Source organism: Alligator mississippiensis, chromosome 4 (assembly GCF_030867095.1).
Source record: "Alligator mississippiensis isolate rAllMis1 chromosome 4, rAllMis1, whole genome shotgun sequence".
NCBI classification, from domain to species: Eukaryota; Metazoa; Chordata; order Crocodylia; family Alligatoridae; genus Alligator; species Alligator mississippiensis.
The window spans coordinates 880,687-903,052 of NC_081827.1; the positions used below are offsets into that span (position 1 = coordinate 880,687).

Below are 22,366 nucleotides of genomic sequence, written 5' to 3' on the forward strand. Positions count from 1 at the left end.
GATGCACCTGGGCTTGAGCAAGGCATTTGAGACTTGGCCATCGATAGTGACATGCTCATGGGGAAGCGAAGGAAATACTGTCTACATCAGTGCTTCCTAAATACTGACAGATTGTGCAGCACCGGTTTAAAATGATACAAGCTTAAGTGTCACCAGCAAATTTTTGTCATATAGAGTAAATATAATAAAGCTGTTAATGCGTACCATTGACAGGTTGTCTGCATACCATTGGTGGTACCCATATGACAGACTGGGAACCTCTGGTTTAGATGAAACTGCTGTGAGGTGGGCTCACAATGGTAGGTGGCAGGGCTGCAGGAAAGGCCGGGGGGTTGCAGTGAATTGCAGCCAAATAGGAGGCAACACTGTTTTAATTGCCAAAAGCACTAACAGCTGTGGGGAATGCATAACCAGGAGTGCCGTACCCACTGGGACGAAGGGCATTCCCTCCATTCAGTACAGGTGAGGCCTCACCTGCATCCAGTTTCAGGTACCACATCCTAAGAGAGATGTGGAGAGGCTAATGGAGCGAGCAAAAGAAATGATGAGAGGCCTAGAAATGAAGACACAGGAGGACAGGTGAGAAGTACTGGAATTATTTAGTCTGGAACAGGGAGCACGGGGGCTTGGACAATAGGCCTCAAATACAAAAGGTTCATTTCCAAAGAGGGTAGAAATCCCTCGCTCCGTAAGTTAAGAGGGGACAGGACAAGACAGGTTAGATGTTGGGGGGAACTTAGGAGCAACAGGTGCCAGCGAGAGGGAGGGTGCACTCACTGTGAGTCCTAAAGTGCAGACTAGACACGTGCATCTGAGCTGGAGTAGACGGGGTGGATCCGCACTGGAGCAGGGCATGGGACTAGATGACCTCTCACGCCCCTTCCAGTGCTACCTTGCTGTGACTCTTTCCCAGAAATGCAAAGAGGGATTTTCCCATCAGCACGTGGCTGAGCCCTTGGTGTCATGCTGGGGCAGAGTCTCCTCCCAGCCCTCACCTTAGTCCACACCTGGCTGTGTGCGTGGGGATGCATTCTCCTTCTTGTGGTGCCCCAGGGCCCTCCTCAGGGCGCCCTTCACGTCCTGGTTGCGGAGGCTGTAGATGAGGGGGTTGAGCATGGGGGTGAGGATGCAGTACAGTGCAGAGACCAGCGTGTCCACCTCCACAGAGTAGCCAGCGCTGGGCTTGTTGTAGTTCAGGATGGCCATCCCAAAGTAGATGATGACCACGACCAGGTGTGCAGCACACGTGGAGAAAGCTTTATGCCTGCCCATGTTGGAGCGGATGTGGAGGATGGCCAGCAAGATGTAGGCGTATGAGATGAGAACAAGCAGAAATGGGATCAATCCCCCGAAGACAGTGGCAGCATGAAGAGCCATCTTGTTGACGTAGGTGTCGCTGCAGGCGATCTTCAGCAGAGGAGGGATGTCGCAGAAGATGTGGTGGATCTGGTTGGCTCCACAGAAGGAGATGTTGGTGGTCAGGAAGTTGTGGATGGCTGAGTTCAGGATGCCCCAGAGCCAGGACACTGTGGCCAGTGGGACACACACCTTCTTACTCATGATGCGGGTGTAGTGCAGGGGTTTGCAGATGGCCGCGTACCGGTCAAAGGCCATGATGGTGAGCAGTGCACACTCTGTTTCTGCGCAGGTCATGAGGAAGAAAATCTGTGCCAAGCACTCCTGGTAGGAGATGGTCTCCCACTGGTGCCGGAGGTTGACGAGGATCTTGGGCAGCGTGACGGAGGAGTAGCACATGTCCAGGAAGGCGAGGTGGCCGAGGAAGAAGTACATGGGGCTGTGCAGCTGGGGATCCAGCACGATGAGGGTGAGGATCAGGCAGTTCCCAAACAGGGTGATGAGGTAGATGGCGAGGAAGGCCAGGAAGAGGAAGGCCTGGCCCTGCAGGATGTGGGAGAAGCCCAGGAAGACGAACTCTGTCACCTGTGTCTGGTTCGCCCCGTCCATGGGGCCAGTGGCAGCTACCTGTGGGGAGAGAGACCAGCAGTGAGCGGAGGCCACAGGCGATGACCTGCTGCGGGGTCTGCGGGTGCTCGACCACCTGGGTGACAGTGATCATCGCCTGCTGGGATTCACCATCCAGCGCAGGGTGTCCAAGCCCTGCAGCAAGGCAGGAGCCCTGGACTGCAGGAGGGCAGATTTCAATGAGATAAGGAGACTAGTCAGGGAGGCACTGGGGTCCGGGTGGGGTGGGGTGGGGTGGGGAGGAAGTTGGGAGTCCAAGAAGAGTGGCCGTCCTTAAAGAGATGTTCCTCCAAGCCCGAAGGGTGAAAGTCCCAATGCGAGTCAAAGGGGACAAGAGTGCTCAAAAGCCCCCATGGCTCACCAAAGGCATCCAGGAAAGTCTAAACGCTGAAAAGGAGGCGTACACCCAATAGAAGAGAGGGGCCATCACCAAGGAGGACTAGACCTCCGTTGCTCAGGATGGTAGGGGGGCTGTTAGGAAGGCCAAGGCGGAGACAGGGCTAGGACTAGCAACCAGGATCAAGGACAACAAGAAGTCCTTTTTTAAATACATAGGGGGCAGAAAGAAGGCACTGGGAAACGTGGGTCCTCTGCAGGACACGCCTGGCAATCTGGTGGTTGCACCAGACGGTAAAGCTGACCTCTTAAATGAATTCTTTGCCTCCATTTTTCTGAGCATGGACCAGGTCATCCTCCCCACCGGGACTCCGGACAGACCCAGGAGAGGCACAGACAGGCCCAGGGTCAGGGAGGACTGAGTCGGGGAACTTCTGGAGGGACTGGACGTGTTCAAATCAGCAGGTCCAGATGATCTCCACCCCAGGGTGCTCAGGGAATTGGCAGGGGCATTGCAGGACCTCTGGCAGGGCTTTATGAGCACTGGAAAAAGGCCAATGTGGTTCCCATTTTCAAAGAAGTGAAGAAGGAGGACCAGGAAACTACAGGCCCGTTAGTCTTACCTCAGTCCTGGGGAAGCTCTTTGAGAAAATTATCGAGGAGCACATCTGCGAGGGGCAGCAGGGGAGATCATGCTCAGGGGCAACCAGCATGGGTTCATTAGAGACAGGTCCTGTCAGACCAACCTGGTGGCCTTCTATGACCAGGCCACAAAATCTGTACACGCAGGTGTCACAGTAGACGTAGTCTTTCTGGACTTCAGGAAGGCCTTCAACACTGTCTCTCACCTGATTCTCAGTGAGAAATTAGGTGTCTGTGGCACTGATGTCTACACAGTCAGATGGGTCGCTACCTGGCTGGAGGGCCGCACCCAGAGAGTGGTGGTGGACGGGTCATTTTCGACCTGGAGGGATGTGGGCAGTGGGGTCCCGCAGGGCTCGGTCCTTGGGCGCGCGCTGTTCAACATCATTGTCAGTGACTTGGACGAGGAGGTGAAAAGCACCGTGTTCTAACACTAAGATGTGGGGCAAAGTGGGCACTCTGGAGGAGAGGGACAGAGTACAACTAGATCTGGACAGGTTACAGAGGTGGGTGGATGAGAACAGGATGGGTTTCAACACTGACAAGTGCAGGGTAACGTACCTGGGGAGGAAGAACCAGCAGCAGACCTACAGGCTGGGGAGCTTCCTTCTTGTCAGTGTAGAGGTAGAAAAGGATCTTGGAGTCATTATTGATGCCAAAATGAACATGGGCCGACAGTGTGGGGACGCGGTCAGGAAAGCTAACTGCACGTTGTCTACATCCACAGATACATCACGAGCAGGTCCAAGGAGGTGATCCTCCCCCTCTATGTTACGCTGGTCAGGTTGCAGGTGGAGTACTGCCTCCAGTTCTGGGCGCCGCACTTTGGGAGGGATGTAGACAGCATGGAGAGGGTCCAGAGGAGGCCACCCGCATGATCAGGGGGCAGCAGGACAGGCCCTACGAGGAGAAGCTACGGGACCTGAACCTGTTCAGTCTCCACAACAGACAAAATAGACGGGTCAAAAAACCCTCTTGGCTAAGCAGGGAAGTTGCAGCCCCTGCAGAAAAAAGGAGAGGCGTGCAAACAACGGTAGCGTGAGACAGCCTACTTGACAGTGGCCTGCACTTGTAGAAACCAGATTAGACAAGCTAGGTCAGAAACTGAATTAAAACGAGCTACAAGAATCAAGGACAACAAGAAGTCCTTCTTTAGCTACACAGGGAGTAAAAGGAAAACTATTGGGAGTGTGGGGCCACCGGTCAATGCCTCAGGATACCGGGTCACTACCACTCAGGAAAAAACGAACTCCTAAATGACTACTTTGCCTCGGTCTTTCACAAGACCAAGGGGAACAACACACCAGGTAGGACACAGAACGACACAGTTCCTACCATTGCCATAGAACTGGTGTACAACTAACTACAAAAATTAGATGTATATATATCAGCAGGACCGGATGAACTCCACCCAAGAGTGCTGCAAGAGTTGTCCAAAGTAATCGCAGAACCACTGGCAAAAGTCTTTCAAAAATCATGGGCCTCTGGAGAAATCCCATAGGACTGGAAGAGGGCCAATGTTGTGCAAGAAGGGGAAGCATGAAGACCCGGGAAACTACAGGCCAATTAGCTTAACTTTTATTCCAGGGAAAATCCTAGAAACATTCATCAAAGGGACTACATGTGACAAACTAGCAGAAGGCGTGATACTGAATGACAGCCAGCATGGCTTCACTGCGGGCAGGTCTTGTCTGACCAACCTCATTTCTTTCTATGATCAGGGGACTCGTCACCTGGATGAGAGAAAAGCTGCGCACATCATATACCTTGACTTCCAGAAAGCCTTTGACCTGGTATCCCACAAGGTACGAATCAGAAAACTGGAAGATATCAGGCTCAAGTGCGGGACCGTCAAGTGGGTGCAAAAGTGGTTGCGGGGTAGGACGCAGAGTCCAAACGAATGGATTGGCTTCGTCCTGGCAAGGTGTGGGCAGCAGTGTACCCCAGGGGTCGGTACTAGGCCCAGTGCAGTTCAATTTCTTCATCAACGACCTGGATGAGGGGGTGAAAAGGCCATTGGCCATGTTCGCGGACGACACCGAGATATTTGGGGATGTGCAGACACACGTGCAGATAGGCTGCAGATGCAAGCAGAACCAGCCAGGCTGGCATGTTGGGCAGAGCGGAGCCAGATGAGGTTCAACACAGAGAAATGCAAAGTGCTGCATCTGGGAAGGAAGAGCCCCCCTGCACACCTGCCAGCTGGGCATCGCTAGCCTGACCTGCACTACACATGGAAGGGATCTGGGGGGAACAGTAGACCCCAGCATGAAGATGAGCCGGCAATGCGACGCAGTAGCTGCTAGGGCCAATACAACACTGGCATGCATCAGTCGATGCATCTCCAGTAAATCCAAAGAAGTGATTCTCCCACTTTACTCAACACTGGTGTGGCCACAGCTGGAGTATTGCGTCCACACTTCAACAGGGATGTGCTAAAGCCTGAGAGGGTCCAGAGAAGGGTCACACATGTGATCAGGGACTTGCATGGCAAGCCATAGGAGGAGACGTTGAGGGATCTCGGACTCTTCATCTTAAAGAAAAGAAGGCTGAGAGGGGACCTGATTGCGGCTTATTGCTACATCAGAGGCGTACATCAGGGGCTCGGTGAACAGCTGTTCACCAGGGCGCCCTGGGGGAAAACTAGAAATAACGGCCACAAACTCCTGGAAGATAGTTTCAGCTGAACATTAGGAAAAACTAATGCCATGGTGTGGAGACAGTCCAGCCTTTTGACGCTTGACAGGATTGAAATGGTCCCTTATGCCTACAAAGCCTAGCTGACTTGACAGAAGGAGGCTAGAGTGCGCTCACGTAGTTAGCATACGTACACAAGCTATGTGATTGTGCAACCTGCTTTTCTAAAAAGAAAGGTCTAGTATAACTTGTGGGGGGGGGGTGGTTTGGTAAAAAGTCTGAAAAAATAGCTTGCTCTGGATAAAAGGCTTGTTACGGTGCATTCCAACCATATCTGAAGCAGAAGACTCCCTGGTACCCAGAGAAGGGAGAAGCAATGATAAAGTAAAGACAAGATTCAATGTGTTGATGAAAAACAGAGCCTGGCTTAACTGGGAGCGATGGGCACTTGTACACAACACGGGGGTTTAACTCTCTGTAATTTGAAGTGGTGTTTTTTAAAAACATAGCTTCAGTTAGGGCAAAGTAAACCCCCGTGTCGTGTGCACCTATGACCACCCGATCCTTACCTGCCTCTCCAGCTGCAGGGAGGGGAGAGTGAGCTGCTGGTGGGCAAAGCGGTCCCTGAGCTGAAGGGCGGGGGTGGTGTGCTTCCCTCCACAGCAGTGGCGGCCTTCCCCCCCAGGTGACACCCACCTGCAGGCATCTGGCTCGGGCAGTCCTAGGGGCACTGCAGCCATGGAGGAAAGCCCCGGGCCCCAACGTAGCTCAGGCAGGAAGGCAGGCTTGTGGGGGGGAAGACCAGGCTCGCTGATTTTTTTCCCTTCTGTGGAGCCTGCCTTCCCAGGCTCCTGCTGGGCTGCCTGCATGGTCTGCCTGCACAGCCCCTGAGCCACAAGGAGCCTGGTGATTCCCTCTGTGGCCGTAGGGAAGGAAACTAAGACTCCTTGGAGGTGTTTTACTTTGCAGAGCCCCAAAGTCATTTGCTGCATCCCAGTCATTTAAGGCACATTACGGCGCCAAATGTGCTGCAGTGGCTGGAATTAATGTTCAATACACTGCCGAATGTGCAAGCAGTGATGCCATCAAAGCAGTGCAAAAGGCATTTAACCCGCTTTAAAGTGTCATCTACAAACGCCCTATCTAAAGGGCTATAAATATTACCAGCTGGACAAAGGAAGATGCATCCCCTTCCCCTCACCCTAACGATGAGAACTGAAAAACTCTGATCTCCCCTCAAGGAACCAGCCTGCTCTGAGATGCCAGGGCAGCTCTCGAGATGTGTTGTATTAGGACTGGGAATATACAATTACTCCCTTCAAAAATTATATCTGAAAGCATGCTTGTTGTTAATACTTTATACTGCTAAATAATATTGGTTTAATAAGGAATTAACTGGGTTCTCTTTTTGAGAAAGAACTGGGTTCTCGTTTGGAGAAATAAATAGGTTCTCATTTGGAGAAAACTGAACCATACCTTGCGGCAATAATGGCCCTGCTGTTTGCTCTCAGTTTGGGAGGAAAACCAACTTTCCCAACAGTAGTACATCTCCCCAAAATGGTTGTGCCAGCAGTCCCTGAGGTTAGTGTCAGGGTACATGTGACAATACCAGGGGGGAGTCCTGAAATTACATTTTTCTGTAGACTATCATCTCGGTCCAAGTCAGGCACTGCCGGTTGACACAGCAGAAGAACCGGGTTGAATACCACCCCTATAATTGCCCTGTTCTTTGGGTCACATTGGAAAGGTAAGGGAACAAGGTGTCTTTTCCAAGGATGCACGCTAGGGCTGTGCGAAGTTTCGGTCCTTGATTCAATTCAGCAGAGATTCGGCCTGATTTGGTGGCTGAAACTCTGAAAACCAAATTGAATCAGAGGACCCTTTAATTTCTCCTAACTGAATTGGTGAGATTCAGAAAATTCAGAGATTTGGGCATAAGGACAGCTTTAAATGTTTTTTCTCCATACCTCTAGGAAGCAGGGGCTTGTGAACACTGCGATGGTGGGGCCCAGCATCGCAGCATTCATGAGCCTTGCAGGGACCTCGAGGTATATAGAAAAATCATTTAAAGCCATGTCTATGTCCGAATTGCTGATTCTCCAAATCACCATTGAACCTTCAGATTCAGATTCGGCTGAATCGAATTGGGGACAGTGATCCAAATCAACGAATCGAATCACTGTCCCCGATTTGGGCCAAATCTGAATCTCGATCAAATAGGGCCCGGTTTGCACACCCCTACTGCTCCCACCGCCCTTCCGCGCACTTTGTTGATAATGTTTTCTTGCCCCTGTTTAATTGTGTCTGGGAGCGCCTCCCAGTTACCGGGTGGCAAAAAGCAACACAACCCCTGGATCAGGTCTCCGGCGGTTTTGAGCCCTCCAAATGCCTTTTTGTGTCCCCCTTTCAAAGCCAATCTGTGACATTATCCTGACTGATGTGGCCATAGTGCTACCAGGTCACGTCGCTGATTCGGTTCCAGTCTGTTCCCTTTCTCTTCCCTCCTGTGACCGGATTGTGGTTTCCATGATCTGCAGTTCCAGTTTTAAGTCTTGTGGGAGCCATGGGGCTGGTTTGAGCTTGCCTTTCCCCCCTGGGCTACACCAGTCATTTCCAAACTCGTACTGGGTGTAAGATGGATCAGGGTCATCGTCCCCGTTCCCTGTGGACGTGCCGGCAGCTGCTCTTCCCCGTTAGCTGGAAGCCGCTCCTCTAACTGCCTGGTTCATACTTCACATGCCCGCGTGTTTTCGAGCTTGGCACTTCATTGAGCTGCCTGACTGCCGGGAGCTGACTTGTTGGTCAGCAGCTGGGAGATGAACGCCGTCCGTTCAAGCCCGGCCGTCCAGGTGTAAAACCTCTGCCCCTAATTGCTTACATACATCCTCTGGGGCTTTTCACTGTGCTGTAACATCTCGATACTCCTCCTCCCAGGTTTGTACCTTCTCAGGTCTCCCTTTGCAACCATGTGCAGCCCTTGAAGGAGAGCTGCCCTCTTTCTGAGTTTGCCTATTTTTAAAATCTTTTTAACCCACCCACCCCATTCTTCACAGAGCGTCCTCCAGGGCTTTGGGGTGTCAAATGTGCCCTGTTTTCATCCTGATCCCCCATCTCAGATAACTCTTGTTTGAGATGTTCCTCCATTCCCTCGTTATCAGGCAGGGTATTAGTGCTACCCATGCCAGACGACTGACTTGTACCAGTGGGGCAAAACTCAAGCTGCCAACATCTCACCAAAAAACAAAAAACAAATTGCAAAAAAATTGCTGCCGCAGCAGCCTGCGCCCGGGTCGGGTGTCAGTTCAGTTACCCAGATTACAGGTCACCTTGTGAGTGGGCTACTGAGGAAAGAGGCAGAAACAGGTCTACAGCCCAACTAGTACTTGCTTGCACCGTAAAACCTGAGAACACACATTTATCCCAAAGTCTGTCTGTCTGCCCACGACAGCACCGCACAGACTCGCACCTACCCCAGATCAGGCGCCTCGAGGGGTGGGAGGAGGGGGGCACGCAGATTGGCAGCCGGTCCTCTTGAATTTGCTGAGCTCTCCAAATATCCCTCCAGCCCATGCCCAATAGTTATAGGTGGCTGGTTTTAATATTGTAATAAATAATTTCTGACTGGTTTGATTTAAATTCTTTGTTTCACTGAAACTTTTGGAACTGGGCTGAACCAGATCTTCTCTTGACTTGGAAGGTGCCAATTATTTGGGATTTCTATCCTGGGGAAAGAGGGAGGGCTTCTTATCTCCTTTTCTTCCCCCTTGTGCCATGCTGGTCCTGTTTCCTCTTTACCTGATTTCATGGTCTGCTCTGACAGGCTGTTTTTCTTTTGACAAGTTATCTAAGCATTATAACACAACTATATCTCAGGGGTTCCCAGCCCTGGGCAGGAGGCAGCGTGCGGGGGCAGAGCTCCCCATGCCCCGCTCACCCACGCTTGGCGGCTGGAGAGGTTCCCGGACATCCCGGCAAACAGGGGCTCTGGCCCCTCTTCCATGCAGGGAAAGCAGAGTCAGAGCATCCTGCTGGGAAGGGACTCGGGTTGGGGCCAGGGCAGCCTCCAAATCCAGCCTCTCTGCCCTGGTGTGACCCAGGGAGCCCGGTGCAGAGCCTGCAGGCACCTACCTGGGGTGGGGGGGGGCAGGCGCCGGGGCCAGGGCTGCTTCGGTGGGGACGAAGGACGGTTTCAGGCCTGGGGCCGGGGCCGGGGCCGGGGCCGGGGCAGTGCTGCGCGGTCCCAGGCAGGAGCGTCTGGACGCGGGCGGCACGGGGCAGGGGTCCCGGGCACCCCCGGGCGCTGAGTCGCTCCTCTCCGGCTGGCTCTCCGTGCAGCGGGGCCGACACAGTCACCCCGGCACTGGGGCCGTGGCCGGGGCTCAGCACCGAGGACACTGACTTCCCCAGCTCCCGACAGGAGCAAACCCAGAGAAAGCCCCTCCTGCTTGCTGCGCCCCAAGGGCTTCATTGGCACTGGCTCCAGGGCTGAGTGGGATGGGGGAGCCCAGAGCAGGGCTTTTCTGTCTCCCTGCCTGCGTCCCCAGCGACCAGCCCCTTCCCCAGGGTCCCTGGGGCGTCTCCAGGATGGAGGCTGATGCTGGATTGGTGTGGAGGGTCCAGGGTTGTGGCCCGGGCCCCAACTCTTGGCCCTGCACTTACAGCCCGAATGTGGCACGTACCCATGGGTGACGGCTGGGCAGGTGGCAGAGAGGGGTGCAGACAGGGCTGTGGGGTTATAAGCTTGGGCTGGAGGGTCCTGCGCTATGGCCACCTGTGCCACGCCAGTCTAGGGTCCCCTGTGCTGGGAGGGGACCCGGGGCCAGAGCTCCTGCCCCACCAGGTCTCTCTTGACCCTGGGCAGGGCTGGCCCATGAGGGGGAAGGGGAATGGGGGCACCAGGACAAGCTGGATTCTTTTCTGGGGGCTGAAGCCAAAGCAGCCAGTGCTGCGTTTCCTCCTCCCCATGGTTGCCCTTGTACAAGACTCGGACAAGCCTCTCCCCGAAGTCTCGTAAAAGGCCGTCCCCCATGCACGCCCATTGCCGTGGACCCCAGCCACCCCCTACTCTGCAACCCCACAGGTACCTCGCTCTTGCTTGTAGGCAGGAGCAGGTGAGTGCAATGGCCCCTCACTGCCCATGGCCAGGCAGAGCCGGGCACAGGCAGCAGAGCAGAGGGGATGGGGTGGCATGGGCCAGGGGTCCTGGGCCAGGGGAAGGAGATGAAGGGGCTGCTCCGTGCCCAGGGCAGGACAGGGAGATCAAGCCTATCTCTTGTGCATCCCTCTCAACCACCTTTGGTCATGACGGGGCCTCTGCCACTCAGTGCAGCAGCTACGTCCAGGTCTTTGCAGGGTCTTAGCTGGATGCGTAGCACAGCTCTAGCCTGGTGTGACCAAACCCTGATGCCTCCCATGACTTCCACTTCAAGATGCAAGGAACTAAGTTTGGCACCAAAAAGTTTTGGAGTCAGAACTGAGCGCCGCTGACAAACAAGTGTTTAACAGTTCCCCTGGGCCTCGTTTGTGTGTACGAAGAGCAGGCCGGGTAACGAGGCCCCAGAGTGTTTTGTGCTGTTGTCATTAGTGCGAGGCCCATGGGTGCAGGCAGGGCCATCGGGATTGGGACCCAAGCAGCGAAGCGGAGCAGAAAAACCTTGTTTTCCAGTGTGGTGGTTTTGCTCCCAGAGTCCTATATGAACAACACTAATTGGCCCCTGTGCAACGTTGGCCTGTCCAGACAGACACCAGGGGTAAATGAGCCCCTCCAGGACACAGACTGAGGTGGGAGGGGGTGCTGGCCCGTGCCTGGCTCCGCTGCCCCTGTTCCAAGCAGTCACGGGCCCCCAGGGCTATCAGGGCAGCTCGTGTGTCAGCACCCAGCACCCCACTAGCAGAACAGTGTCTTTCCCGCCCCTGGCAATGGGGATGGGGGTCCTGTGATGCCAGACCACTTGCAGGGCATGTCCTGGCCACTAACAACCAGTATGATGAGCACTCGAGCAGCTGCAGCTGCAAGTAGAGCAGCCCTATGGGGAAGCTGTGCAGGCCAGTTCCGAAAGGGACGTGTGTGCCCAGGAGGAACAAGGTCAATAAGGACAAGTGCAAAGTGCTGTCCTTAGCACAGGACAATCCCATGCAGGCTGGGGGTGACTGGCTGGGCATCAGCTCTGCAGAAAAGGGCCTGGGACTGAGCGTGGACAAGAAGATGGATAGGAGCTAGGAGTGTGTCCTTGTTGCCAAGAAGGTGAACGGCATCCAGGGCTGCATTGCTGGAGCGGTGCCAGCAGATCGAGGGCAGTGATCCTTCCCCTCTATTCAGCACTGGGGAGGTCACATCTGGAATCCTGTGCCCACTTGTGGGCCCCCGATACAGAAAGGAAGTGGACACATTGGAGAGAGTCCAGCGGAGGGCAATGAAAATTGCTGTGGGGCTGGGGGACAGGACTACCCAGGCCTTAAAAACCTCCAAGGATGGAGACTCCACCACCCCTCTGAGGAGCTGGTTCCAGTGCTTTACTACCATCCTAGTGAGAGAGTTTATCCGAATACCAACCTCAACTTCCCTTGCTGCAACTTGAGCCCATTGCTCCTTGTTCTGTCATCTGCCCCCTCTGACAACAGTCCAGCTCCATCCTCTTTCAAGGCTCCCTGCAGAGAGCTGAAGGCTGCTATTCAATCCCTCTCTGTCTTCTCTTCTGCAGACTTAATAAGCCCAGTTCCCTCAGCCTGTCTTCACAAGCCCTGTGCCCCAGCCCTTGAAGCATTTTTGCTGCCCTTGGCTGGACTCTTTCCAATGTGTCTGCGAATTGCCACCCCTGCACCTGCCTCGCCTCAGTGGGATGTGGCCTTTTTCTCTCCATCAGCCCCCACTGACCTCTCCCTTCTGGCATCATGACAGGGAAAAGGGCCAGTTGCCCAGTGAGGTTTTATTCCTAGCGAAGGAAAAACAAAGTTTAAATAGTGAAATAATGGGTTAAAGCTGAGGTTTGAAGCAAGCAAACGAGAATCACTTTTCCTGTGCAGAGAATGAGAAAAGAGGAGCAGTGTCCATGTGCACGATGCAGGGCAGCCATGACTAGGCCTCCTGCACTGCAGACAACCGTGAGTTCCCCAACTTCCCTGATGAGGGGTCCCAAGGTGAGGGGGCTGCTTTGGTGCAGGAAGGGAGCGTGGAGCAGGAGGCTCTGGGCCCGGCCTGGCCACATGCTCAGCTCTCAGGTTGCATGCACCATGCATGGGCCATGAGCTGCACTCCCGACGTGCTCCATGTCCTGGGGCTTTCTCCTGAGACACATGGCTGGAGTCGGGCTCAGACCCTCGTTCCTTGCATGAGGATGCCCCTCGTGCTGCAGGAAGCAAAAGGTCATCAGGCAGGATCCCAAGGACTGGGTCCAGCCCGGGAACAGCTGGATCTGCCCTGGCAGTGAAATCCCAGAGCAAGGAGCAGCCCCACTTGGGGCTACGGCCCACGCTCACACTCCTCACCAATCAGTGCCCAGTCTCCAGAGCCCACTGCCCCGCCTCTGGCAGATGTTCCCGTCTCCTCCAATCAGTGTTGCTCTTCCTTCTGTCACTCACGCTGAGCTCCGCCTTTCATCTCACGGACACCGAGCAGAACTGGCCCAGGTTCCCATCACAACGTGGCTCCAGGACGGTGTGTGCCCGGTGGCTGCCACGAGGCCTGGAGTTCCCCCGGTCCCCGGGGCCCGGCACCTTCCCTAGGAGCCCACAGCATATGCATGTGCATGTGCATGTGCATGTGCATGTGCAACACACTCCTATGTTCAGGGATGAGGTCACGCTTCTGCAGGCCACAGAGTTAACCTCTTCAGAGCTGACACAGACCCTTGTCAGCCACGCTGTGTCCACATCCTTTCTGTAGTGGGGGTGTGGAGAAATCAACCTCCCTGCATGTAGCAGTTGTAGGGCTGCAGCCCAAGGTATACTACACCCCAGAGTGACTACGTGACCAGGTTGCAAACCCACCCCCCGTTCAGCCAGATCCCTTCGTTAAACTTCCTGCCACTGACCCCGAGGGGTGGTCTCAAGGCACTGGTCACTCCTCAAGGTGAGGGCTGACGTTTTTCAAACTGTCTGGTCAGCATCAGAGGTGCTCAGAAAATACCAGATTTTCGTCGGGTCCTGGTGATGAGATCAGGAAGGTTATTTAAAGGGTCCCTCCATCTTGGTCGGGGAGACTTCTTTGGAAACACAGAAGCAAGCTGAGGCCTTCAGAGCGACTCAATCAGTTTCTGGATGAACAGGTGAGTAACTTACCTGAAATTTAGCCAGTAACTTAGGATTGCGTGTTCTAGACACATCAAAAGGGCCAACAAGTCCACTCGGATTTGCTCAAGTGGGTTTTTTACCAGTTTTCCATTTTTGTGTATTCCCTCCTTGCTGTCTCTCTCTCTGATCAATAAAGCTATCTGGTATAGCCTGGCTCACTGTGCGTGTGCTTGAGAAGGGAGAGGCAAGCCTTTTTAGCTCCCTTTTGCTTGGCTGGCTAAGGTGGGCATGGCATTTTACTTTCCTCCTGCACAGGAGGCTGCTTGTGAATGCTTCAGGCTAAAAGGAAGCACCCCAAAGTACCACAGTGGGTTAAGCACCCCCAAACTCCACAGGATCTGTGTACCCCAGGTTGAACAGAGCCCTAACAAAGACCCAGGCCTGGGTGGTGGCAGCGGTTACCCCAGGCTTGGGCTGGCCGGATGTAAGTGCCTCAACGGAGACACCATCAGCGTTGGTTTTTGGTGGGATGCAGTGAGGCTGGTGGCTCAGAGCAGGAGTGCTCCCTACTTGCCTGCAACAGGGAATGGGGGTCTAGGGCACTGGGTTGCACGAGCTGGGGGGGATGGGGAGGCAGGGGATGCATTTGTGAAAGCTGTCCTGGGGGGTGCCATGCAGTGCTATGCAGTGCAGTGCACAGGGCTCCCACTCCAGCTGCCGGCCAGGGGCAGTGGGTGGCAGACAGCTCGGAGCTGGAGATCCACACACTGGGGCAGGAGCCTCTTGGCTGCAGCTTCCACCCCTGCCCGGAGCAGCACAGTGGGGAAGGAGGAGCAGGAGCTGGGGCAGTCGAGCAGCACTCGAGCAGCTGCAGCTGCATGTAGAGCAGCCCTATGGGGAAGCTGTGCATGCTGACCGGGGTATGTAGAATATATAGGTATTGAGAATTTATTATCTTATGATGACTGATGTGCTGGTAGGCCTCCACATGGCTTTAAAATGGGAAACATCAGTAAAATGTTGTGTTCAGCTGATAATTATAATGGTGGTGTTTGTTTTTAATGGTGGAAAAACAGAGATTTGCGGTTTTTTAATCAGAGAATATGGGATTTTCCATTAGAGAATATGCACTGATTACACACAGAAAACCAGGATCCCTGGTGATCAGGAATGACTCATGTGGGCTGGTCAACAGCAGGTCATGCCTGAACAGCTGGATTTCCCCCATGACAAGGTGACGGGCTCTGTGCACGGGCAGAGTGCAGTGATGCAATGCACCTGGGCTTGAGCAAGGCATTTGAGACTTGGCCATCGATAGTGACATGCTCATGGGGAAGCGAAGGAAATACTGTCTACATCAGTGCTTCCTAAATACTGACAGATTGTGCAGCACCGGTTTAAAATGATACAAGCTTAAGTGTCACCAGCAAATTTTTGTCATATAGAATAAATATAATAAATCTGTTGATGCGTACCATTGACAGGTTGTCTGCATACCATTGGTGGTACCCATATGACAGACTGGGAACCTCTGGTTTAGATGAAACTGCTGTGAGGTGGGATCACAATGGTAGGTGGCAGGGCTGCAGGAAAGGCCGGGGGGTTGCAGTGAACTGCAGCCAAATAGGAGGCAACACTGTTTTAATTGCCAAAAGCACTAACAGCTGTGGGGAATGCATAACCAGGAGTGCCGTACCCACTGGGACGCAGGGCATTCCCTCCATTCAGTACAGGTGAGGCCTCACCTGCGTCCAGTTTCAGGTACCACATCCTAAGAGAGATGTGGAGAGGCTAATGGAGCGAGCAAAAGAAATGATGAGAGGCCTAGAAATGAAGACACAGGAGGTCAGGTGAGAAGTACTGGGATTATTTAGTCTGGAACAGGGAGCATGGGGGCTTGGACAATAGGCTTCAAATAAAAAGGTTCATTTCTAAAAAGGGTAGAAATCCCTCGCTCCGTAAGTTAAGAGGGGACAGGACAAGACAGGTTAGATGTTGGGGGGAACTTAGGAGCAACAGGTGCCAGCGAGAGGGAGGGTGCACTCACTGAGAGTCCTAAAGTGCAGACTAGACACGTGCATCTGAGCTGGAGTAGACGGGGTGGATCCGCACTGGAGCAGGGCACGGGACTAGATGACCTCTCACGCCCCTTCCAGTGCTACCTTGCTGTGACTCTTTCCCAGAAATGCAAACAGGGACTTTCCCCATCAGCACGTGGCTCAGCCCTTGGTGTCATGCTGGGGCAGAGTCTCCTCCCAGCCCTCACCTTAGTCCACACCTGGCTGTGTGCGTGGGGATGCATTGTCCTTCTTGTGGTGCCCCAGGGCCCTCCTCAGGGCGCCCTTCACGTCCTGGTTGCGGAGGCTGTAGATGAGGGGGTTGAGCATGGGGGTGAGGATGCAGTAGAGCGTGGAGACCAGCGTGTCCACCTCCACAGAGTAGCCAGCGCTGGGCTTGTTGTAGTTCAGGATGGCCATCCCAAAGTAGATGATGACCACGACCAGGTGTGCAGCACACGTGGAGAAGGCTTTGTGCCTGCCCATGTTGGAGCGGATGCGGAGGATGGCCAGCAGGATGTAGGCGTATGAGATGAGAACAAGCAGAAATGGGATCAATCCCACGAAGACAGTGGCAGCATGAAGAGCCATCTCGTTGATGTAGGTGTCGCTGCAGGCGATCTTCAGCAGAGGAGGGATGTCGCAGAAGATGTGGTGGATCTGGTTGGCTCCACAGAAGGAGACGTTGGTGGTCAGGAAATTGTGGATGGCTGAGTCCAGGATGCCCCAGAGCCAGCAGGCCGTGGCCAGTGGGACACACACCTTCTTACTCATGATGCGGGTGTAGTGCAGGGGTTTGCAGATGGCCGCGTACCGGTCAAAGGCCATGACGGTGAGCAGTGCACACTCTGTTTCTGCGCAGGTCATGAGGAAGAAAATCTGTGCCAAGCACTCCCGGTAGGAGATGGTCTCCCACTGGTGCCGGAGGTTGACGAGGATCTTGGGCAGCGTGATGGAGGAGTAGCACATGTCCAGGAAGGCGAGGTGGCCGAGGAAGAAGTACATGGGGCTGTGCAGCTGGGGATCCAGCACAATGAGGGTGAGGATCAGGCAGTTCCCAAACAGGGTGATGAGGTAGATGGCGAGGAAGGCCAGGAAGACGAAGGCCTGGCCCTGCAGGATGTGGGAGAAGCCCAGGAAGATGAACTCTGTCACCTGTGTCTGGTTCGCCCTGTCCATGGGGCCAGCGGCAGCTACCTGTGGGGAGAGAGACCAGCTGTGAGCGGAGGCCACAGGCGATGACCTGCTTTGGGGTCTGCGGGTGCTCGACCACCTGGGTGACAGCGATCATCGCCTGCTGGGATTCACCATCCAGCGCAGGGTGTCCAAGCCCTGCAGCAAGGCAGCAGCCCTGGATTTCAGGAGGGCAGATTTCAATGCGGTCTGGAGACTAGTCAGGGAGGTACTGGGGTCTGGGGGTGGGGATTTGGGAGTCCAAGAAGAGTGGTCGTTCCTTAAAGAGTTGTTCCTCCAAGCCTGAAGGGTGAAAGTCCCAACGCGAGTCAAAGGGGACAAGAGTGCTCAAAAGCCCCCATGGCTCACCAAAGGCATCCAGGAACTTCTGAACGCTGAAAAGGAGGCGTACACCCAATAGAAGAGAGGGGCCATCACCAAGGTGGACTAGACCTCTGTTGCTCAGGATTGTAGGGGGGCTGTTAGGAAGGCCAAGATGGAGACAGGACAAGGACTAGCAACCAGGATCAAGGACAACAAGAAGTCCTTTTTTAAATACATAGGGGGCAGAAAGAAGGCACTGGGTAATGTGGGTCCTCTGCAGGACACGCCTGGCAATCTGGTGGTTGCACCAGACGGTAAAGCTGACCTCTTAAATTAATTCTTTGCCTCCATTTTTCTGAGCATGGACCAGGTCATCCTCCCCACCGGGACTCCGGACAGACCCAGGAGAGGCACAGACAGGGCCAGGGTCAGGGAGGACTGAGTCAGGGAACTTCTGGAGGGACTGGACGTGTTCAAATCATCAGGTCCAGATGATCTCCACCCCAGGGTGCTCAGGGCATTGGCAGGGGTCATTGCAGGACCTCTGGCAGGGCTTTATGAGCACTGGAAAAAGGCCAATGTGGTTCCCACTTTCAAAGAAGTGAGGAAGGAGGACCAGGAAACTACAGGCCCGTTAGTCTTACCTCAGTCCTGGGGAAGCTGTTTGAGAAAATTATTGAGGAGCACATCTATGCTATGTTGGTTAGCACTATGGAAGAAAGAGACTTGGGGGTCATCACTGACCACAAGATGAACATGAGCCTGCAGTGCGATGCTGCGGCTAGTAAAGCGACCAAAACGCTGGCTTGCATCCATAGATGCTTCTCAAGCAAATCCCGGGACGTCATTCTCCCCCTGTACTCGGCCTTAGTGAGGCCGCAGCTGGAGTACTGCGTCCAGTTTTGGGCTCCACAATTCAAAAAGGATGTGGAGAAGCTTGAGAGAGTCCAGAGAAGAGCCACGCGCATGATCAGAGGTCAGGGAAGCAGACCCTACGACGACAGGCTGAGAGCCCTGGGGCTTTTTAGCCTGGAAAAGCGCAGGCTCAGGGGTGATCTGATGGCCACCTACAAGTTTATCAGGGGTGATCACCAGTATCTGGGGGAACGTTTGTTCACCGGAGCGCCCCAAGGGATGACGAGGACGAATGGTCACAAACTGCTACAAGACCGTTTCAGGCTGGACATAAGGAAGAATTTCTTTACTGTCCGAGCCCCCAAGGTCTGGAACAGCCTGCCACCGGAGGTGGTTCAAGCGCCTTCATTGAACACCTTCAAGATGAAACTGGATGCTTATCTTGCTGGGATCCTATGACCCCAGCTGACGTCCTGCCCTTTGGGCGGGGGGCTGGACTCGATGATCTTCCGAGGTCCCTTCCAGCCCTAATGTCTATGAAATCTATGAAATCTATGAAATCTGCGAGGGGCAGCAGGGGAGATCATGCTCAGGGGCAACCAGCATGGGTTCATTAGAGACAGGTCCTGTCAGACCAACCTGGTGGCCTTGTATGACCAGGCCACAAAATCTGTAGACGCAGGTGTCACAGTGGACGTAGTCTTTCTGCACTTCAGGAAGGCCTTCGACACTGTCTCTCACCTGATTCTCAGTAAGAAATTAGGTGTCTGTGGTGTGGACACCTACACAGTCAGATGGGTCACCAATTGGCTAGAGGGCCGCACCCAGAGAGTGGTAGTGGATGGGTCATTTTCGACCTGGAGGGCTGTGGGCAGTGGGGTCCCCCAGGGCTCGGTCTTTGGGCCCGCGCTGTTCAACATCTTCCTCAGCGACTTGGACGAGGAGGTGAAAAGCACCGTGTTATAATTCTCAGATGACACTAAGATGTGGGGCAAATTGGGCACTCTGGAGGAGAGGGACAGGCTGCAACTAGATCTGGACAGGTTACAGGGGTGGGCGGATGACAACAGGATGCGTTTCAACACTGACAAGTGCAAGGTGCTGTGCCTGGGGAGGAAGGACCAGCAGCAGACCTACAGGCTGGGGAACTCCCGTCTCATCAGTGTAGAGGTAGAAAAGGATCTTGGAGTCATTATTGATGCCAAGATGAACATGGGCCGACAGTGTGGGGACGCAGTCAGGAAGGCCAACCGCACCTTGTTGTGCATCCACAGATGCATCATGAGCAGGTCCCAGGAGGTGATCCTCCCCCTCTATGCGACACTGGTCAGGCCGCAGGTGGAGTACTGCCTCCAGGTCTGTGAGCTGCACTTCGGGAGGGATGTGGACAGCATGGAGAGGGTCCAGAGGAGGCCACCCGCATGATCAGGGCGCAGCAGGGCAGGCCCTATGAGGAGAGGCGACAGGACCTGAACCTGTTCAGCCTCCACAAGAGACAAAATAGCAGACGGGTCAAAAATCCCTCTTCGCTAAGCAGGGAAGTTGCAGCCTGTGCAGAAAAAAGGAGAGGCGTGCAAACAACGGTAGCGTGGGACAGCCTACTTGACACTGGCATGCACTTGTAGAAACCAGATTAGACAACCTAGGGCAGAAACTGAATTAAAATGAGCTACAAGAATCAAGGACGACAAGACGTCCTTCTTTAGCTACACAGGGAGTAAAAGGAAAACTAATGGGAGTGTGGGGCCACCACTCAATGCCTCAGGATACCGGGTCACTACCACTCAGGAAAAAACAAACTCCTAAATGACTACTTTGCCTCGGTCTTTCACAAGACCAAGGGGAACAACACACCAGGTAGGACACAGAACGACACAGTTCCTACCATTGCCATAGAACTGGTGTACAACTAACTACAGAAATTAGATGTATATATATCAGCAGGACCGGATGAACTCCACCCAAGAGTGCTGCAAGAGTTGGCCAAAGTAATCACAGAACCACTGTTAAAAGTCTTTCAAAAATCATGGGCCTCTGGAGAAATCCCATAGGACTGGAAGAGGGCCAATGTTGTGCAAGAAGGGGAAGCATGAAGACCCGGGAAACTGCAGGCCAATTAGCTTAACTTTTATTCCAGGGAAAATCCTAGAATCATTCATCAAAGGGACTACATGTGACAAACTAGCAGAAGGCGTGATACTGAATGACAGCCAGCATGGCTTCACTGCGGGCAGGTCTTGTCTGACCAACCTCATTTCTTTCTATGATCAGGGGACTCGTCACCTGGATGAGAGAAAAGCGGTGGACATCATATACCTTGACTTCCAGAAAGCCTTTGACCTGGTATCCCACAAGGTACGAATCAGAAAACTGGAAGATATCAGGCTCAAGTGTGTGACCGTCAAGTGGGTGCAAAACTGGTTGCGGGGTAGGACGCAGAGAGTCCAAATGAATGGATTGGCTTCGTCCTGGCAAGGTGTGGGCAGCAGTGTACCCCAGGGGTCGGTACTGGGCCCAGTGCTGTTCAATTTCTTCATCAACGACCTGGATGAGGGGGTGAAAAGGCCATTGGCCAAGTTCGCGGATGACACCAAGGTATTTGGGGATGTGCAGACACACGTGCAGATAGGCTGTAGATACAAGTAGACCTAGCCAGGCTGGCATGTTGGGCAGAGCGGAGCCAGTCTAGGTTCAATGTAGAGAAGTGCAAAGTGCTGCATCTGGGAAAGAAGAGCCCCCCTGCACACCTGCCAGCTGGTCATCACTAGCCTGACCTGCACTACACATGAAAGGGATCTGGGGGGGACAGTAGACCCCAGCATGAAGATGAGCCGGCAATGCGACGCAGTAGCTGCTAGGGCCAATACAACACTGGCATGCATCAGTTGATGCATCTCCAGTAAATCCAAAGAAGTGATTCTCCCACTTTACTCAACACTGGTGTGGCCACAGCTGGAGTATTGCGTCCACACTTCAACAGGGATGTGCTAAAGCCTGAGAGGGTCCAGAGAAGGGTCACACATGGGATCAGGGACTTGCATGGCAAGCCATAGGAGGAGAGGTTGAGGGATCTCGGACTCTTCATCTTAAAAAAAAGAAGGCTGTGAGGGGACCTGTTTGCAGCTTATTGCTACATCAGAGGCGTACATCAGGGGCTTGGTGAACAGTCCAGCCTTTTGACGCTTGACAGGATTGAAATGGTCCCTTGTGCCTACAAAGCCTAGCTGACTTGACAGAAGGAGGCTAGAGTGCGCTCACGGAGTTAGCATACGTACACAAGCTATGTGATTGTGCAACCTGCTTTTCTAAAAAGAAAGGTCTAGTATAACTTGTGCGGGGGGTTTGGTAAAAAGTCTGAAAAAATAGCTTGCTCTGGATAAAAGGCTTGTTACGGTGCATTCCAACCATATCTGGAGCAGAAGACTCCCTGGTACCCAGAGAAGGGAGAAGCAATGATAAAGTAAAGACAAGACTCAATGTGTTGATGAAAAACAGAGCCTGGCTTAACTGGGAGCGATGGGCACTTGTACACAACACGGGGGTTTAATTCTCTGTAATTTGAAATGGTGTTTTTTAAAAACACAGCTTCAGTTAGGGCAAAGTAAACCCCCGTGTCATGTGCACCTGTGTCCACCCGATCCTTACCTGCCTCTCCAGCTGCAGGGAGGGGAGAGTGAGCTGCTGGTGGGCAAAGCGGTCCCTGAGCTGAAGGGCGGGGGTGGTGTGCTTCCCTCCACAGCAGTGGCGGCCTTCCCCCCCAGGCGACACCCACCTGCAGGCATCTGGCTCGGGCAGTCCTAGGGGCACTGCAGCTGCGGAAGAAAGCACCGGGCCCCCACGCAGCTCAGGCAGGCAGGCAGGCTTGTGGGGGGGAAGATCAGGCTCGCTGATTTTTTTTTCCCTTCTGTGGAGCCTGCCTTCCCAGGCTCCTGCTGGGCTGCCTGCATGGGCTGCCTGCAGAGCCCCTGAGCCATAAGGAGCCGGTGATTCCCTCTGTGGCCGTAGGGAAGGAAACTAAGACTCCTTGGAGGTGTTTTACTTTGCAGAGCCCCAAAGTCATTTGCTGCATCCCGGTCATTTAAGGCACATTACGGCACCAAATGTGCTGCAGTGCCTGGAATTAATGCACA

The 22,366-nt window shown here is 53.9% G+C and overlaps 1 protein-coding gene across 1 annotated transcript; it reads right to left on the bottom strand.

Annotated features, from left to right (window-relative positions):
• Positions 1 to 996: 996 nt before the first annotated feature.
• On the bottom strand, positions 997 to 16,904 carry LOC106738753 (olfactory receptor 5V1). The gene is made up of 3 exons (XM_059725490.1): positions 16,106 to 16,904; positions 2,345 to 2,370; positions 997 to 1,983 (listed from the first exon to the last, which is right to left on the bottom strand). Exons 1-3 carry the CDS (start codon positions 16,887 to 16,889, stop codon positions 997 to 999), a joined length of 1,797 nt encoding a protein of 598 aa, XP_059581473.1. The 5' UTR covers positions 16,890 to 16,904.
• Between the last annotated feature and the right edge of the window lie 5,462 nt (positions 16,905 to 22,366).

What these genes read in the sequence shown, in the direction of transcription:
- LOC106738753 (XM_059725490.1), bottom strand. Translation starts at nt 16,889, where the DNA reads ATGTACTTCTTCCTCGGCCACCTCGCCTTCCTGGACATGTGCTACTCC. An exon ending in ATCCCCACGCACACAGCCAG is followed by an intron (nt 2,371 to 16,105) that starts GTGTGGACTAAG and finishes CCTCCTTTTCAG; the next exon opens with CGTTTAGACTTTCCTGGATG. An exon ending in GACTTTCCTGGATGCCTTTG is followed by an intron (nt 1,984 to 2,344) that starts GTGAGCCATGGG and finishes CTCTCCCCACAG; the next exon opens with GTAGCTGCCACTGGCCCCAT.